We start from the raw sequence: 20612 nt of genomic DNA on the forward strand, positions 1-20612 counted from the left end.
TAAAGAAAAAAAAAAAAAAAAAAGAAATCTCCCCTTATAAGGCCATGAACAGCTCTCTCTACTTGTACCCCTCCCTTGAATTTTTATTTTCTTTGTCTTATTTATACTTTCACCAAATAGATATGTACCTCTAAACAGCATATTATTTAATTTCGCATGTTGTTGAACCTTATGCAAATGGAATCATGTCATTTATAACTGTGTGTAACGTTTTGTACGTATGAGATTCATCCATGTTGAAAGGCTTTAGTATTTTATTTTCACTTCTATATAATATTCCATGAGATGTCTGTATCCAGATCTGTTTATCCAGCATCCTGATGGTGAACATGTGAGTGATTTCCCGTTTTTGATATTCCAAGTCAGGCCATTCTGAACATTTTTGCATGTCTCTTGGTGCACCCATGGGTTTCACTAAGATAGGTGCCAAACGGAAGATTCCGTCTTTAATTTCTCTGCACGATGCCAAATTACTTTGAAGTAAATCTGTCGGTTTACACCCCTATTAGTGATACCTTTGCCCCCATCATTCTGTATCCTTTCCAAACTTAATATTGCTGTGCTTTTAGATTTTTACCCATTATCTCCTTGGTGGGTATAAAAACATGTTTTTACTTTGCATTTCCTTGATTTCTAATGAAGATTAGCATCTTTTTATAAGTTTATTGGCCTGTCATAGGTTTATATTCTGTGAGATGCCTGTTGGTGCATTCTATCCATCGGTTTTCTCTCTCTGTCCTGCCTATGTCATTATTTAGCAAGATAGGCCATTAAACCGCAGAACTAGCCAAGAATTCATGTTGCTTTTATTCAACAGGACCTTCCCTTGGGAGGTTTCTGTCTGCAGTAATTCTTTAGTATGAACTTCTGACTCTTTGGGTCTGGATGGATTTAAGTTTGATTCTCTGTAAACATGAAGAACACTTAACACATTTTACTTTGTATTCAGGTAATATATTATTTTGAGGGAAAATTTTAGATTCATGTAGGAAATAAAAAAAAAAGTCAACCTTTACAATCCAGATAAGTAATTGACATTTTATTTTGTTTTGTTTTTCTTAGGGGCCAGAGAGAAAAGTGGTGGTGGGGAATCACCCCCCAAGAGGGATGGTTACACCTCAGTCCCCTCTCCTCCGTTCTCCTCTCAGGATTTTTGGCACACACCTAAAGTGCCCACTGTGACTTCTAAGTTGCTATGTCCAGGACTCAAACCACAATGCTGGCCATGTGGGCTCCAGCTGCCTTAACCTTCATGCTACCTGCTGGCACACTATGGAAGTTTTATTTTGTTTATTTTAAATTTAATTATTATTATTTTTTAAAACTTTGCTATATGGTACACACACTCACCAAAGAGAGACAGAGACAGAAAGAGAGAGAGAAAGTCAGAAAGCAAGCTGACAGATCAGGGATTCAATTCTTGCTCCACCATGTGGGAGTCCAGCGCCTTAACCACAACACCCACCATTGAAATGTTATTGTATATTCTTCCAATCTAAAAAATAGCCTCAAGGCCAGCAGGTGGCATGGTGGTTAAGGCACTGGGCTCCCATGTGTCCGACCGTGATTCGAGTCCCAGACCTAGTGGCTTGAAACTCACACCAAACACATGTGCGTGCATTCTCAAAATCCCGAGAGGAGAATAGAGTAGAAGGAATGGTTGTTTGGCCATCTCCCTTGGAGGATGATTTCTCGCTTTCTCATTCTGTGTCTCTCTGGCAGGCGCACACACAATAACAAAAATCTCTCAAAAAAAAAATAGCCTCAGTGTGTGTGTTTGTGTGTGTGTGTTAAATATGTTTATAATGTATATGGAAGATAAGTAAAATACCAGTAAAAGAAATCTCCCCTTGGGACCAGCAGTTAGCGTACTGGCTATGTCACTGGACTCCCACGTAGTCGACCGTGGTTTGCGTCCCGGACCTGGTGGCTCAAAACTCACGCCGGGCGCGTGTGCGTGTGTGCCCAAGATCCCGAGAGGAGAATGGAGGAGAAGGGATTGCGGTGTGGCCATCCCCCCTGGGGGTTGATTTCTCACTTTCTGTCTCTTCTCTGTCTCTCTCTGTCTGTCTGGCGAGCGCACGTGCCCTATAGCAAAAAAAAAAAAAAAAAGAAATCTCCCCTTATAAGGCCATGAACAGCTCTCTCTACTTGTACCCCTCCCTTGAATTTTTATTTTCTTTGTCTTATTTATACTTTCACCAAATAGATATGTACCTCTAAACAGCATATTATTTAATTTCGCATGTTGTTGAACCTTATGCAAATGGAATCATGTCATTTATAACTGTGTGTAACGTTTTGTACGTATGAGATTCATCCATGTTGAAAGGCTTTAGTATTTTATTTTCACTTCTATATAATATTCCATGAGATGTCTGTATCCAGATCTGTTTATCCAGCATCCTGATGGTGAACATGTGAGTGATTTCCCGTTTTTGATATTCCAAGTCAGGCCATTCTGAACATTTTTGCATGTCTCTTGGTGCACCCATGGGTTTCACTAAGATAGGTGCCAAACGGAAGATTCCGTCTTTAATTTCTCTGCACGATGCCAAATTACTTTGAAGTAAATCTGTCGGTTTACACCCCTATTAGTGATACCTTTGCCCCCATCATTCTGTATCCTTTCCAAACTTAATATTGCTGTGCTTTTAGATTTTTACCCATTATCTCCTTGGTGGGTATAAAAACATGTTTTTACTTTGCATTTCCTTGATTTCTAATGAAGATTAGCATCTTTTTATAAGTTTATTGGCCTGTCATAGGTTTATATTCTGTGAGATGCCTGTTGGTGCATTCTATCCATCGGTTTTAGAACACGATCATTTCATTTTGCACTCATTTTTTCATTTCATTTATTTTTAAATAGATCATGAATATTTTCCCATTCACTAATAAACATGCTTCTAAAATGTCGTTTTGATGATGGACTAATAAGTTACTGGATCTTTCAACATTAGACTATCTATTGGATCATTGGAAAAGTCATGAATGGATGAGGTGCCCGCATACTTCTAGAACAAATTTCAGCATTCTTTCTCATTCCTACTCCTGGTCACCTGTGAGGCAGATGGTCTGTTTTCTTTTCCTCTTCTTCAGTGTCCATGTTAGCAGTAGAAGAGTATGAAGAGATGCAAGTAAACCTGGAATTGGAGAAGGACCTCCGAAAGAAAGCAGAGACATTTGCACAGGAGGTGGGTATCTCCTAGGGACTTTCTAAAAGTTATTATTCTCTAGGAGGTGTGCATGCTTGCTGGAGAGAGACGGAGAGAGAGAAAGTGAGAAGGCATCCCCAGTGGGGATGCCTGTGCCGTAATACCATCTCCATTTCTCAGGGGATTCCACGGGGCACACACACATGTGCCCAGTGTGCTTTTCCAACCTCTGGGTCTGGGACTGGAACTGCACAGTCAGCCGTGTGGGAACCAGCTGCTTGAACCAGCTGCTTTTACTCATTTTTAAATTTTGTTTTCTAAGATGATGCAAATGACATTTAAAAATGAAATCTGAGATTGAATAGGAATTTACCAGTTTGAATTAAGACTCAGCTGGCTTAGAGAGGCAGCTATGGAATAGTCTCTAATTCACTGAATTTGATGTCAGAAGATCTGGCTTCAAATTGTGACCGTGTCAGTTCCTGGGCATATGAACTATGACGTCTCTTAGCCTGTGAAGTCTCAGCCTCGTAGGGCTTCATTTTGACTATCTGTGAAACGATCGATGATAAAAACTAAACCAAGTGCATTTTAGAGTCAAATTATGTAATAAAAACAAGGCATTGCAGTTAGAGATACCTGTAATTTGCGATGGAAAGTCCAGCTTGAGGGTAGGATGGGTTGTATTTCAAAAACCCTTGAGCTACGTCTTCACATGCCATCTCAGATTGCACGGTATCAGTATTTCTCTTCAGCCACTGCACGGCACACTCATTATGTGAGTTGATTGTCCCACTGGTCGTGGGGCACTGCCATGTCCTACATCCTTTATGTCAGCCTTTCCCCAGGGTAATGATTTTCCTCTCATGCCAGAGAAAGCATTGGGCTTCTCTTGTTTGGGCTTACCTTGTTGGCATGCAGTTATTGGTTTCCAGGGAAAGGATGGGTCACCAGTTAGCTGAACTCGTGGTGTGGAGCTGATCCATGATGAGATTTCCAACCTGTGTAAGACTTGAGTCTGGGTGTGTAACCGTGAGTTCAGAGAAAGTAACTGAGGAAACATAAAACCGTCTAGGTCGAGGTATTCAAGGTGCAGATGGGAGACCTAGCATGTTGTTACAGGAGTAATATTTGAAAACCAGATGATGGTTTGGTGCAAGAGTCTTTCTGTTCCTGAGTGTAGCAGTGTTAGCAACGAACTCTTCGAAAGGTTTCATCCAAGTAGATCTGATTTGAAAAAATTATGATTCATTTTATTCAGAGCATTTAATGACAGGTGAGTAAATGCTGTTCTCGTAATATTTAGGAGAAAGAATTGAAGTGTGCCAGAGCCCTCTGTATAAATAATGTAACCAAATAAACAGTGGAAGGGGAAGAGGGAGTAGAGAAAATGAAAGATACCTTCATTGCAAAACAGAAAAAGTGGGCTGATTTTGACCCAGATGCCAGGCTCTTATTTCAGGACATTTTCAGTTTTCTGAAAATGTACAAATGTACAAATCTTCTGTTCGTACAGTGATGTTAGAATACAAGACAGTGCAAAGAAAGCTCGAAGGCCATGCAGTAGCAGAAAAGCTGGGTGGAAGAAGCAAGGTTGCAGTGAAAGTACAGAAATGAATTCTTACCCTCACTTTCACCTGGTAGGGCCTTACACCTTAGTGTTCGGTAGAAACGGCCCTGACACGCTGTCCCAGAATGAGGAGGTAGAAGTTTGAGGAAGGAAAGCAAGAGTACCCGTGCCTCTGTTACTGACAGCATGAAGAACTGCACTGGTACTCAGTACTGTCACGGTCTCTGCCAATAGTTTGAGCATCCCATTGATCAAACTATTGTAAGGTGACTGAGGCTCAGAAAAGTTAAGCAGCTGGGGTTATCAGGTGGCGTGATGGTTAAAGGCTCTGGATTCCCACATGGTCAGCCAGGGTTCAAGTCCCGGAACTGGCTACTTGCTTTTCTCACTTTCCCTTTCTCTCTCTCTCTGTCACTCTCCGGTCAAATTAAAAAATAATAATAACAAACAGAATTAAATAAATAAATAATTATTTTTGAAAAATAGGTTAAGCAACTTTCCCAAGGATATGCATAAGTAGCAAGACCAGGATCTAAATTCATCTCCGCCTGCTTTACACTTGGCTACTCCCCTCTGCATTAGTATTTACTAGATCTAACATTTTGTTTAAAACCAGTTAGTTTTTTCCCAATGATAACAATAGGAAGGGAAAGGGGGAAGAGAAATAGTATACTAATATTTACTGAGCACTTTATTATTTATTTATTTAGAATTATTTATTTAGTATCGTTCTTTTTCAATTTTGACCAGAGAGACAGAGAGCAAGCTGCCAGGTCTGGGACTCAAACCACTGTTGACCATGTGGGAGTCTAGCGTCCTTAACCATGTCACCTACCAGCCCTTTATTTATTTTTTTGGAGAGAGATTGCTATAGGGCATGTGTGCTTGCCAGAGAAACAGAGAGAGAGAGACAGACAGTGAGAAATCATCCCCCTAGGGTGGATAGCCACACCACAGTCCCTTCTCCTCCATTCTCCTCTTGGGGTTTTTGGGCACATGTATACACGTGCCCAGGGTGAGTTTTAAGCTGCCACGTCTGAGACTTGAACCACAATTGACTACATGTGAGTCCAGCGATGTAACCATTACACCCTCTGCTGGTCCCACTGAACATGTTATTAAGCAATAAGTAATTTATATATTTTACTCATGAAATCCTTTGGATGGTCAGAGAAGTCAGGACGTATTTTTTCTGTGTTTTTCTATGCAAAAAATGTATCATGACTTCTTCGACCACCCAGTATTTACCTAACAGTGCTGTGTGAAGGATGAGGTGATATAACGAGTGTACAATGAATACTGTCAGATCCGTCCTGTGGTGCTCAGTAAGTGTTACCTGTTCATAGTAGGTAGCACGTAACTCATAGGCTCGATGGGAGGACTAAAACATCACATACTACATATTTAGTAGCGCTCCTGGCAGAAGGTAAGTTCTTGGTAAATGTTAACTGTGCTATTCATGTATTTTAAAGAAATAAAAAAATACTAAAAACTGAGGTATAGAATGAAATTATTACATATATCTTGTTTCGGACAGGGTAAAGTTATTGAAGATAATGTGAAAAAAAAAAGTCATAGCAATCACTCTGTCTAAAGCTGTTATACAATTCAGAAACGGCTCTTCATTTTTAAATAAAAACTGCAGGTACTTTCCTTTTGTTCAAGTTGCAGTTGAAGAGCTGGATGGGATGATTAGTATATACATTTTTGTAATTCATCTTTACAGATGTTTATTGAACAAAACAAGCTAAAGAGACAAAGCCACCTTCTGCTACAGAGCTCTGTCCCTGACCAGCAGCTTCTGAAAGCTCTAGATGACAACGCAAAACTCACCCAGCTCCTCGAAGAAGAGAGAATTCAACATCAGCAAAAGGTAGCAGGTTTTCTTCTATAGTCTTAAAATAAACACACACACACACACACACACACACACACACACACACGCACACAGTCACTTACATATATTTAAAATGAGAAGCATCGGTTCAGACAGTCATAGTTCCACATTTTGCTTTTGTTACTCAGTCCTTCCAATTACCTTTTAGAACAAAATAATGAACTTAATTTATTGCTCAACTAAAATGTATAGCACACAAATATAATGATTTAAAATGTCCAAAGGGTCAGAAACAGTAAGGGGAAAATAGTCCTCCTAGGGACAAGTAGATGACATAATGATTATGTCGCTGGACTCCCATGTAGCCAACCTCAGTTCGAGTCCTATACCCGGCGGCTTAAAACAGGCTGGGTGCATGTGTGTGTGTGCCCAACATTTCAAGAGGAAAATGGAGACGGGATTGCATCGTGGCCATCTTCCCTCGAGGGGGTGGGTGGGGGTGATTTCTCACTTACTGTCTGTCTGGCTCATGCACATGCCCTATAGTAAAAATCTCTCTCTCAAAAAACAAAACAAAACAAAAAAGAAAAACAACAATAGTCTGGCTAATGCACAGTTGGAAAGCCTATTTTTCAAGGAAATTGAGTTTTTGGAGACTGTATGTATTTGGAGGAAGTGTTAATCTGAAAGAGTTTGTTGGAGGGCATAGGTTTGATTTAAAGAGGGAAGAAAAGTCCATGTAAGTAGTGATTGTTTGGAGAAAATACCTGATTTTGTAAACTTGCACGAATGTGTACGTTTAAAGACGTCCTAAGTGGATTTCAGTTGTACAAGTGGAGCTCTTCCAGCTGACACTGCCTTCCTCCGTGTGCCAGTCAGAAAGGTTTGTCATTATGGGAGTTGAGGAGGAGGAGATGGGAGAGGAGAAGAGGCAAAGAGGTGGAACAGAGACTTTCAAATTAAAGAAACCACTGAAGAAAAGTTACGTCAATATTTATACTGTTGGAAGACTGTTAGTAGTCAAAATGTTATCACCTGTCAATCTCTTTGAACAACAACACTGACATTTAATCCGTGGAGGTTCTGGCATTTTTACAAAGTTGGTGGTGAGGTTTAAGTTGATTTCTTTCTCTTCAGTAAGAAATGTTAGTGTATGTGTGGAATGCCTCTGGATGGGTAGGTGGTAACAGCGGTCACCTCTGGGAGGAAAGACTGGGGAACAGGACAGGAAGAAAAGAATTTCTTTCTTCAGTCTCCATGTGCAGGGATTAACTGTGCAAATGCAAACAGAAAAGAAGAGCGTACTTTTTACAGTTTCTGCCACAATTTAATATTTGGTTTTGAAAAGTCAAGCTATTTATAATGAACCCATTTAGTAAATAAAACGAATTGAACTGAGGTTCAGGACTTAACTGTTGTGTATATACCTTGTTGGGCTGGGGCAGACGTACTGAAGATTAAATTTATGAAAAATCATAGCAATGACTACTTCTAAAACAGTTTCACTATATATAGTCATTCTGGATCATCTTTCATGTATGTGGCTTATATATTTTTTTTATTTTTAATTTTTTAAAATGTATACATTTAATCACTATACATCACTCAGCTTTTAAGTTGAATTTACCTTACATGAAATACACTTCACACCAGTACAGTTAAGGATACAAAACACATGATCATCAACAGATAATAATCCATTACTGTGTCCCATAAATGTCTCGCCTATTTCCCTCCTTAATTTCTTTCCTTATACTCTCTCCCCTCTCCCACCCTCTTTCCACACTGTCTCCACTGTCCAAAACCATTTTCAGTGCTTCTGTGTCCTCTAATCTTGCAGTTTCCACCGTAGAGTGCAGATAGTTGGTATATGTTAAGTGGAGACACACAGCATCCCTCTTTCATAGCCTGGCTTGCCTCACTCAGCAGTAAATCTTCTGTATTTGTCCACTTTCTGTCAAATGCAACAGTCTTGTTGTATTTTATGGTGGAGTAGTAGTCCATAGAGCATATGTGCCACATTTTTCCAATACATTCACCTGTTTGTGGACATTTGGGTTGATTCCATGTCTTAATGACTGTGAATAATGCTGCAATAAACATAGATGTGCAAGCACTTTTCCGACGGAGCATTCTCCTGTCCTTTGGGTAGATACCCAGGAGTGGAATTACTGGATCATAAGGTAGTTCTATTTGTAGGTCTTATAGGAACCTCCATAGTGTTCTCCACAGTGACTGGCCAGTTTACATTCCCACCAGCAGTGTAGGAGAGTTCCCTTTTCACCACATTCCTGCCAGCACTTAATCTTTTTTTTTTTTTTTTTTTAAGGTAAGCCACTTGAGTTCTCTGTGTATTCTTGTTATCAGTCTCTTACCTGGGGTATAGTTTACAAAAATATTCTCCCATTCTGAGGGTTGTCAATTCACATTAATTACTGTGTCTTTTGCTGTGTAGAAATTTCTTAATATGATATAATCCCACTTGTTTATTTTTGGGATTATTGTCTGTGCTTTGAGAGTCTTATTTAAGAAGTCTTTGCCTACCCAATGTCTCCCAAGGTTTCCCCAGTGTTTTTCACCAGTAGTTTTGTAGTTTTAGGTCTTAGGTTTAGATCTTCCATCTACTTTGAGTTGATTTTTGTTAATGGTGAGAGATAGGGGTTTAGATCCACCTTTCTGCAGGTGGATACCCAGTTTTTCCAGCACCATTTTCTAAAGAGGCTTTCCTTTTCACACTGCATTGACTGGTACCCTTTGTCAAAAATCAGTTGACTGTATGTTTTGGGATTTACTTCTGGGATCTCTTATTCTGTTCCATTGGTCCACATTTCTATTTTTGTGCCAGTACTATGCTGTTTTGAATATTACAGCTTTGTAATATATTTTGGGGTCAGGAAGTGAGATGCCATCTACTCCAAAATATTTTTTTAACTTGTCTGTAAGTTCCCTTGCAAATTCAGTAATCTTTGAAATACAGCTGAGTTGTTTAAATAATGATAAAAATAATGTATATTCCTTATAATAAACAAAGCTTAAAAATATAGAAAATGTTGAAGAAAATTTTGGTGCACATATAAAATTTATGTAAATAGATGATTTTATAAGTATCTATTTGTTTAAATGTAATCATAGACTATATGCCCTTTTATAAACAGTTTTTGAACTGATAGTGTGTCTTCTTATGTGAGTATATAGTAAGCTGTGTGATTTGAAATGGTTGCATAGTATTCAATTTAGTGAACACACTATTATTTATTAAGTCAATAATTGGTGTAAAAACACTTTAGTGAATATATTTGCACGTTTGTCTTAATAGTTTTAAAAACAAATTCTTTAAAAAGTCTTTCTCCTTTTCTTGAATGTTTTGATACCAAATTGTACTCCATAGGGATCTTTTAAAATACTACCTGAATTTTTCTCTTGAAAATGGCCATATGATCATTAATCCATTTTAAATGAATTTTTAGGTATAATTTTACTGAGACTCACATGTAAAAATTACAGTGTCTGATACACAATAACCCAGTGAATTTCTATTATATAAAAGAGCTAATTATGATTTTAAGTATTACGCCTATCCAGAATTTGCACGACTTTTAAGATAGATTGAAATCTTTTTGTTATGAAGTGGAAGATCCAAGGAAAATATTTATTTTGTCTCTTTCTCTCCTCTGACAGTGGAGCAACTATCACCCCATAAAAGTTTGTTTATAACTTACAGGTCAAAGAATTAGAAGAGAAACTAGAAAATGAAACACTCCACAAGGAGATACACAACCTCAAACAGCAACTGGAGCTTCTAGAAGAAGATAAAAAGGAATTGGAATCGAAGTATCAGAATTCTGAGGAAAAGGCCAGAAATTTAAAGCATTCTGGTAAAAGCCTTGAGTAGGCTACTTGTCTTCCTGTTAATCCTGCCCAGGACAAAACCTAGCAGTGAATCCTAGTTGTTAGTCAGAACATTTACTGAATGCGGTAGCGAGGTTTGTTTGCAGATTTCTTCCTTTTGAACTTTTGCTATTTAGTAATCAGATGCTCCACAAATAGTTTTAGACTTCTATTTTGGACTAGGAGCTTTTATGAACAATCACAAACCCAGTTAAGACACAGATACTATTAGTATGGGAAGACCAAGAATTTCAGTATTCCTTAAGGCTTCAGAAATGAGTGTTCATGAAGTACTTTATTTTGTTCATTTCAGGGTGTATTTTTAAAAAGAACTGAACTTTTAAAAAATATAGGTTTCTGCCCTAGAATATACGCGTTTGTCGGAGAGAGACAGGGACAGAGAGAAGGAGCATGTGTAATCACCGTCATCCTCCTCCGGGGAATGGCCACACCACACTCCCTTCTTCTCTAGTCTCCTCTTGGGATTTTGGACACACATGTGCATGCACCCAGTGTGATTTTTATAAGCCACCAGATCTAGGACTCAAACCACAGTAGGCCATGTGGGAAGACAGCGCCTTAACCTCCATGCCGCCTGCTGGCCCCAAGAACTGAACTTTTTAAACACTACCTTTATCTTTGGGGTTCATACCACCTTTATCTTGGGTGCCTAATAATGCATATGAAGTAATACTTTCTATATTGTACCTAATAATGAAATGGGCAACTATATATATATATATATATATATTAAGTGGAAAAACTTTTAAAACACCAGGAGATATTTAAATCAAAGGATTTATTCAGTTCTAGAAGGCTTAACAGGAGTATGTGAGTTAGATGATTATACGTGCATAAGTATTAAGTCTCAGTTGGAGGGTAGATAATTTAAGGAAGCAGGACATTTTCTTTATAACAGTTTCAGTGTTCACTTCAGACATTGTTGTTAATTTTATACTAGAATTTTGAAATCTGTGCAGAAACCATGTAGGTTTCCTTTTAAAAATGTGCAGTGCTTTCAGAGGCACAATGGAAATTTATTTTAAAGTTTATTTTTTAAAGAATTATTTTACTTAATTGTATTCATTGTCATTATTTTATCTTATTTTTTTAAAGTTGACCAGAGAGAGACAGAGAGAGCGGGAAAGCAAGAGAGCAAGCTGCCAGGTCCGGGACTCGAACCATGGTCAGTCACGTGGGAGTCCAGCCGCCTTAATCACCATGCCACCTGCCAGCCCCTAAAGTTTATTTTTAAAAAGTTGACCTGAAATTAAGAAATGTTTCATTCTTCTCAGTGAATATAGGAGTAGCCTGTAGCCAAAGCCATCTTTGTTATAAATGGGAGAGGCAGACATTAGAGATATTTGATTGTTTTTTTTTAAGACAAGGCCTCACCATGGCGTGACCCTCCTGCCTTGACCTCCCAAGTAGCCAAAACTACAGGTGCCGACTTTTAGGCTGGGCTGGAAATCTACTCAGGCCGTCCATGTGGCCTCAGCCTACTGAGTGGCAGTGTTAACCAATGCACGCTATAGTGGCTGGGCCTGTGGTTGAATTTTGAACCCTGTCTCTATCCTTGGGTATAATAAGGAATAGAGAGGAAAAGCAACCATGCCTTTTGTTGTCAAAGAACTCAGATTCCACTTGGAGAAATAGATACATAAAATAAACTAGAGGATTCTTGGTGCTGGAGAACATGGCCCATACTGCCTGTTTAAGAGTTGGGTGAGAACAAGTGGACAGACAGATCACTGCGGATGCAGTCAGTAAGGAGTGGGAAGCCTGTGGAGGGAGGTGGTGACTGAATGCAAACGGTGTTCAGGACCTGCTGCCCATTAGTGCCTATCATAGGTATTATCATCTCAGATGCAAGTTTACGTGCAGCTCCTTGAAGTCAGGCACAGCGTCTCCAAGAGCACCACACATATGCTCTGTTACATTATGGGTGTTTTTTCCTCAAATGAATTGAATGAATAAATTGTATTTCTAGAATGCTCTTCAAAAGAGCACAAAGCTTCTGAGTTACAGACATTTAGGAATCTGATTCTGGTTAAAATCAAGGACTCTAGTATTTGCAGTTTTTGAAGGAAATGAAGCGGAGGAGAGAAGTATGCAACTATTAAAATTCATTGCTAAATGTCATCTTTAAAGCTAATTCTTCGTCTATACACTTTTAAAGTCAAGTATTAACAATTTCTTAGTGTTTTGAGGAGTATACTCCATTGTTAGCAAATATTTCTTCAACCTACTCAATCCTTCCTTCCCACCCATCAGTCATTGTCTTGGATTTTTTTCTTGTCTCAAGTTGTATGTAATGCTTTTAGCAGATGGAAATCTCTTGCATGTTAGTGGTAGACTAGATAGTAAAAAGTTCTGTGGTTGCATTTGAAATTTTCCACTTTGCTTCAATGAAGAACTTGCTTTGGAGAGGTCAGGTTCTCTTGCTGTATAAACAGTGTGTAGTTGCTTATCTCTGGTTTCTCCTGTACGCTTGCTCTCTGTGCAGTTGATGAACTCCAGAAACGAGTGAACCAGTCTGAGAATTCCGTCCCTCCACCGCCGCCGCCTCCACCGCCGCTGCCCCCGCCACCTCCCAATCCTATCCGGTAAGCACATGTGGAAAGACGGCTCTGCCTCACACCTTGCTTCTCATCAGAGAACCCGAAGGTTATGTTAGCGGTATCCTTGTCTTAAAAATGAAACGAAACAAAACAGAAAACCCAGCTTAGAGTGCATCATTAGAGGAGTGGTAAAAAAATGACTGCCCTCAGCTGATTTTCTCTCAAATGCTTTCTAAAGGCCAATTTATCATTCCCTTCTTTTAATACATTTATAGTATGGCTCTTAAAAAACATCTGGGGATGGGACCAGCAGTTGGCATAGTGGCTATGTCACTGGACTCCCAGGTAGTCGACCGCAGTTCAAGTCCTGGACCCGGTGGCTGAAACTCATGCTGGGCACGTGTGTGTGCATGCCCAAAATCCCGAGAGGAGAATGGAGGAGAAGGGATTGCTGCATGGCCACCCCCCCTGGGGGGTCGTTTCTTATTTTCTGTCTCTCTGTTTCTCTCTGTCTTTCTGGTTAGCACATGCGCCCTATTGTAAAAAAAAACTCTCAAAAAAAAAAAAAGCTGGGGAAGGCTTGGCTCCATAGCATAGTGGCATGGAAAACATGCCAGGCATGTGTACATGCGTGCCCAAACCCTCATGGGATGGAGAGAGAGAGGAAAAATGATTGCAATGTGACACACACCGTTGAGAGTATTTTCTCTTCCTCATTGTCTGGCAAGCACACATCCTTTCTAGCAAAAACAAAACAAACAAACAAAAAAACGAAACAACAACAACAAATCTGTTGGGTTTTCAGAAAAGTCATGATGTATTCTGCATGGAAAAACTGAAAAAATATGTCATGACTTTTCCAACAATCCAATATTCAAAATGACAAAACACTTGGCAAAAAAATTATTGTGACCTAAAAATGTCCTGTTGTAGACATGGAGATTCAGTATGTAAGTTTCAAACCCCAGGGACTGAAGATTGGTTTTTCGTCTTCGATATTTCAGTTTTAAAATCTCATTTCAAAATATCAGTTTCCTTTAACTGATAGATCAAAGAATTTTGAGCTTCTCTGAAATGTTTTCATACTTTTCTCTCACTAATTTGAATTTGAAAATCTCTGGTTTGGTTGGTTATTTTGACATTAAAAATACTAAACAAAAACTTCAGGGCCACCCATAGCCTATGGTCAAGGAGCCTGGATTCCATATGGCCAACTGCGGTTCAAATTCTGCTACTAGTACGGAATGACCAAAGGACGGCTTCTCTTTCTCTCCAAGTTGTCTTCTTAGGCCAAGGAGTGAGAAGCAAAGGGAAAAGCAATTAATCCACTTAAAGCAGCCACAGCCTCTAGTATGGAAAAACGTGCCAGGTGTGTGTGTATGCACTCCCCAAATCCCAATAGGTTAGAGGAAGAACAAGGGATTGTGGGGCACCCACTCCCATTGGGTGGTGCTTTCTCCCCCCCCCGTCTCTCTGGCAAGCACACATGCCTTCGTATACTTAGAAAAAAAAAAAAACTTAAGCATATTCATTGTCATAAATTAGTAATTAAATGAAAAACACTAATTGTTTTTATTCCTGACCTCATACTTAAACCTTTAATAACGCAGAGAGAGGAACCTTCTATAGGAAAATAAATTACGGTTGAATTCTCATGATAGGAAATCACGTGGGCAGATAGAAGTTCACTTTTTCTGAAGCCTGAAGTGCCTTGATGGTACTAGCGTCTGAGTTGAGCATAATCCACATATGCAATTAGAGATCTCAGCCTTCTTTGTGGTTCTGCATTCACCGTCCAGAATACGTAAGACAACCACCTTGTGGTGGTGACAGTTTACTTCCTCATGTCATGATGTTAGCTGCTTTTGCATAATTTATTCTTGAACAAATGGCATTTAAACTTTTGCTAGATTATTATTATTTTTTTTTTACCTTTCATTAACTCATGTGATTTGTTTAATCCTTTCACACAGAGAGGCCATTTATTCATACTTGGCACCTTTGCTGATCCGTCTGAATAGAATGTGTAGTGTGTCCCTCCCACACGACTATGAAAATGGGACTTTGCCTTTTAAAAAGATTCTCATTAGTTTTCCTTACTGGGTAGGGCATGACATAATCTACTTTAAGCCACTGAAGTAGTTAAGACAAACTAATTTTTACACGCGATTGATCCAAGAGTCAATTGAAAGAATTTCAGGTATTTTAAATTCTTTTTCTCCTGGGTAGCTACATCTGTAGGAGATATTCTGAATTTGACATTTAATATTGGAAATTCATCACTTTGATCTTTCTCTAAGGTCTAGAATTTTTAGCTGATTAGAAAGGTCACTTCTGTCTATAAGGAAGGAGAACTATTAAAAAGCAATTACAGTCTTGGTGTTGGCCTTTAATTTTTAGTCTCAGAAATGTTGAGAACTCCTAAAATTAAAGTATAACTTAAATAGAATTTCTTCCCAAAGAGTACTTTACAGTTCTACTGTGAAAGGAATGTAAAGGATTCAGGACTATGTGTGTCTAAGCATGAGCTTTTGAAAGGCTCTTTTAAGAACATTTTTTGTGAATAATACGAATGATTTTTATTTTAAGGTGAATTGAAATAATATGATATACTTTTTTTAAAAAAAGGGATTTTTTTTTTGATGAGGGGTACCATCTTGTCAAAGAAATATGTTTGCATATATATTGAATTTCAGTAGACGTTTAAAGCCACAAATCAAGATTTCCAACTTTGATCCTGAGCTCTTTTTTTTTAACCTTTATATATCGGGTTGTTGGAAAACTCATGATGTATCTTTCTGTGTTTCCATTATGCATAAATGTATAATGATGGCTCAGTAGATCATGGATAAAAATGAAATTAATGCTGGGTGCAATGCGCATGTGTGTGTGAGTGCCCAAAATCCCAAGAGGTGAATGGTGGACAAAGGACTGTGGTGTGACCATCCTCCTTGGGGGGTGATTTCCTCGCTTTCTTTCTCTCTGTCTCTCTTGAGAGCACACGTGCCCTATAGTAAAAAAATCTCTTAAAAAAAAAATGAAATTGAAGCAGGGAAAGAAACTAGGGTCTATGGCTTCTTTAAGTGGCTTTAGTGCTTTTCCGTTTTCTTCCCACGCCTTGCCCTAGAAGACAAGTAGGAGAGAGAAAAAAAGGAAAAAAAGCCATCATTTGGTCATTTTATACTTCTGGTAGTAAAAATAGGACAGGTCCTGGGAAGATAAGGTTCCTGGGGAGAGGGATGGGTGATGAGTTAGGGATTTTCGGAGAAACGAAACCAACAAGATGTGTATGTGTAGAGACAGAGACAGACGTTAATATAAATGTATTGTAAAGAATTGTTGCATGTGATTGTGGAGGCTGATGAGGCCTAAGACCTGCAGAGTAAGTTGGTAAACTAGAAACCCAGGACCACTGATGGTATATAGTTCCAGGCTGAGCTTGAGGCTGAGAACTTGGAGAGCCCGTGGTGCAGTTCTACTCCAAAGGCTGTCTGGCTTGAGATCCAGGGTTAGTGATGTTCAGTTACAGTTTGAAAGTAGGTAAAAGCCAGCGTTCCGATTTGAAGGCAGTCAGGCAGGAGGAATTCTTTCATTTGGAGGGGTAGGTCACCACCTTTTTGTTCTCTTTGGGTCTTCAGCTGATTGAATGGGGACCACCCCCCCATTAGAGAATGCAATCTGCTTTACTTAGTCTCCTGGTTTAAATGTTAATCTCATCCAAAACACCCTTTGGAAACACCCAGAATTGGGACCAGCAGGTGGTGTGGTGGTTAGGGGTGCTGGACACTCCCACATGGCCAACCACAGTTTGAGTTCAAGTCCCGGACCTGGTGGCTTGCTTTCTCACTCCACCACCATCCCCTCCCACCCCCGCCCCCATCTGTCTCTCTCTGGTCAAATTTTAAAAAAAAGTGAACAAATAAATAAAATTAAATAATTCTTAGAAAGAAAAGAAACACCTAGGATTAATGTTTGACCACGTGTCTGGGCTCCCCATGGTCCAGTAAAGTTGGCATACAAAATTACTCATAGTGGGCTTGAAGACTGGAGAAGGGATTGTGGTGTGGCCATCCCCCCTCCACCCCTCAGGTGATTTATTGCTTTCTGTCTCCCTGACTCTCTCTCTGTGTCTCTATGGCAGGAACACATGCCCTATAGCAAAAATCTCTCCAGAGAAAAGAAAAAAGGCAATTAGAAAGAGGATTAATAAGGAGCCCGCAGCTGGTGTGGTGGTTAAAGGTGCTGGACTCCCACATGGCCAACCATGGTTCGTGTCCCGGACCTGGCAGCATGCTTTCTCACTTTCTCTCTCTCTCTCTTTCTTACTCTGTCCCTCTCTGGTCAAATTAAAAAACAAATAAATAAATAAAGTTAAATAAAAGAATTCCTTGTAAAAAGAGAATCAATAGTATAACCAAAGGTAGAAATGAAAAATACAGACATTTAAAAATTATACGGATAAGAAATATTGGGTTATTATGTCCCCTGAGCAAGTAGTGCTCTGTATGTCCATTTCTCCAGTTTTTTTAAGAGAGATTTTTGCTATAGGGCTTGAAAGACAAGAAGGGAGAAATCCTCCGTCCCCAGGGGGGATGGCCACGCCGCAATCCCTTCTCCTCCATTCTCATCTTGGGATCTTGGGCACGCATGCACATGCACCCAAGCGTGAGTTTAAGCCGCTGGTTCTGAGACTCGAACCGCGGTCGACTACATGGGAATCCAGCGATGTAACCATTACGCCATCTGCTGGTTCCCCATTTGTTTCTTTTCTAAGGGCAACATTTCTGCTCTTCCTACTCTCCAAGTTTTTCTTTTCGTTGCTAGTTTTTCAGTGTGCCTTCCTCAGGACTACATTTTAACAAATGTAGTCTCCACATTTAGCACATTTGTAATGTAGTTGAAAGAGTCCAAAACTTCTTGATTCCTTTGTGTGTGTGTGTGTGTGTGTAAACATTTTATAGGGGAAATGATAACATGTAAGAGTATTTCCAAAAGTTCATGGAAAAAACAAGTATGATTTTATTTTGGTGCAAAAATTTTGAAATCCTATGTCTAGTTTTTTCCTAATACGCATTTCTAATGAACTTTTTGAAAACCTCCTCTAGATTCAGGCATGTGCACAAACTTACGTATAGCTAAATAGTATAAAATGAACATCCACATATTCACTGTCCAAACTGAGAAACTGAACTGGCACCTTAAAATACTTCCCTTTTATCCTTTTGTAAACATTAACCCCTCCTTCCCTGATCAATATCCTGAGTTGTATACTAATAATTTTTTTTGCCTTTTTTAAATAATTATTTTATTTCTTATTTTTATTATTTTTAATTTGACCAAAAAGAGAGAGAAAGTAAAAAAGCAAGCCACCAGGTCCAGGATTTGAACCACCCTCGACCATGTGGGTGGGTGTCACTTTAACTACCATGCCACCTGCCACCCCCATTCTTGACTTTTTTTTTTTTTAAGAAAAACCTTCCTACCTACATATGTGTCTCTACATTACTACAAATGTCTATGAAGTCTGTTTCTGAATTCTATGTTATTGAAATTTTCCATTATTCTTTGTGATCTTTTCACTCTACCTTATTTTGTAAGATTCATCCACTCTATTTTGTGTAACTGAGGCTCATGGATAGTCATTGATGTATAATCCACTTTAAAATATCCCAAAGTGTACTTATTCATTTGGGCCAGATGGACATTTGACTTCTTATCAGTTCAGAGAGTTTAGGAAAGTTCACGTTTTTGTACACGCGTCTTAGTGCACAAGTGCTTGTGTTTCTGTGAGACGACAGCAGTGGAATCACCGGCTCATGGGATTTGTGTACCTTCAGCTCTATTAGATAGTGCCAAACAAGGGACCAGCAGTTAGCGTAATGGCTATGTCGCTGGACTCCCATATATTCGACCACGGTTTGAGTCCCGGACCTGATGGCTTAGACTCACACTGGGTGCGTGTGTGTGCATGCCCAAAATCCCGAGAGGAGAATGGAGGAGAAGGGATTGCAGCGTGGCCATTGCCCCTGGGGGTGATTTCTCGCTTTCTGTCTCTCTGTCTCTGTCTTCTGGTGAGCGCATGTGGCCTATAGCAAAAAATCTCTCCGAAAAAAAAAAAGATGGTGCCAGACAATTTTGCAAAGAGATAACTATTAATTTTTTTTACAAAATGTTGTTGAAGGGTATGTGTGCTCACTGGAGAGAGACAGAGAAAGAAACAAACAGAGAGACTAAAGGAGAGTAAGAAAGCACTCCAGAGGGGATGGGCACACTGAAATCCCTTCTCTTCTCTTTCACCTTCCCTTTAGGATTTTGGCCATGCATGCACGTGTACCTGGCATGTTTTTCAAGCCATTAGGTCTGAGACAGAACCACATAGTTGGCCATCGGGGATCCAACCCTTTGAACCACTGGACAACCAAGTGGCCCACGATACTATCAATTTTTATTCCTGTTGGAGAATTCCTTTGACTCCACAAATCCAGCAAGCAACACTTAATAGCAGACAAATTTTTTGCCTGTTTTGATGAGTGTTTTGTTTTTTTTTTTAATCTTTTATTTATTTTTTGCTAGAGTATGTGTGCACTCACTAGAGATGGCGAATCAGAGGGAGAAAGTACCCTCCGGTGGATTATGGTCATGCCACAGTCCCTTCTCCTCTATTTCTTCATCCTGATGGGATTTTTGGGATTTAGGGCGGGCACACATACACACACACACTTGCCTGTGTGTTTTTCAAGCCTGTGGGGCTAGATAGGCCCTACGTGGTCGGCCATGTGTGATCCAGCTCTGTTAACCACTAGACCACAGGCTGGGCCCCCCCCCCCGGTGTAGGTTTAATTCGTGTTGTCCTAATTACTTTGGACTCAAGCACCGTTTTGGTTTCTGTACTAGAAATTTAGACCACCTCTTCTATGGAGTTTCAAGGTTTTTGTCCCTTTGGTATTGGGTGGTTTGTTTTTCATCATTGAATTTTGGAATTTCCTTATATGTCCTCTAACTTGTCTTTTATTCTTTATAATGTCTTCTACTATATTGAGGTCCTAACTTTTAATGTGATAAAATTGGCCATAACTGGGATTTTTTTTAATAGGTTTTTTTAAAATACGGATCAGGGGGAACCAGCAGTTAGCATAATGGCTATGTCGCTGGACTCCCACATAGTCGACCGCGGTTCGTGTCCCGGACCCGGTGGCTTAAAACTCACGCCGGGCACGTGTGCGTGCGAGCCCAAGATTCCTAGAGGAGAATGGAGGAGGAGGGTTGCGGCGTGCCCACCCCCCCTGGGGGGTGATTTCTCGCTTTCTGTCTCTATGTCTCTCTCTCTCTGTCTGTCTGGCGCGCGCACGCGCCCTACAATGAAAATCTCTCAAAAAAAAAAATACGGATCAGGGACATAGTGGCCTAAAAATATTTGATCCCTAAATATTTGGTGTACATCATGCTGACTCAGGTGTTTTTATGCCTATATTTCGCAAGTAGACACTTATTGATAACATATAATACTTCTTTATTGGGTCGTCTGGAAAGTCATGACGTGTTTTTGCATAGGAAAACATAGAAAAATATGTGATCGCTTCCCTGACGACCTAGTGCAT

General features: G+C 39.6%; 1 protein-coding gene across 3 annotated transcripts in view; it reads left to right on the plus strand.

Annotated features, from left to right (window-relative positions):
- SHTN1 (shootin 1) overlaps window positions 1-20612 on the plus strand; it is a 122976-nt gene that overhangs the window by 61986 nt on the left and 40378 nt on the right. For all 3 annotated transcript variants that reach the window (XM_006142206.3, XM_006142207.3, XM_006142208.3), the window contains 4 exons: window positions 3103-3197; window positions 6455-6601; window positions 10287-10440; window positions 12960-13059. In XM_006142206.3, the coding sequence (XP_006142268.1) occupies window positions 3103-3197; window positions 6455-6601; window positions 10287-10440; window positions 12960-13059 (496 nt within the window). The remainder of the gene's footprint in view (window positions 1-3102; window positions 3198-6454; window positions 6602-10286; window positions 10441-12959; window positions 13060-20612) is intronic.

The sequence above is a fragment of the Tupaia chinensis genome, unplaced genomic scaffold (genome assembly GCF_000334495.1).
Source record: "Tupaia chinensis unplaced genomic scaffold, TupChi_1.0 Scaffold000069_1, whole genome shotgun sequence".
Classification (NCBI taxonomy): domain Eukaryota; kingdom Metazoa; phylum Chordata; class Mammalia; order Scandentia; family Tupaiidae; genus Tupaia; species Tupaia belangeri.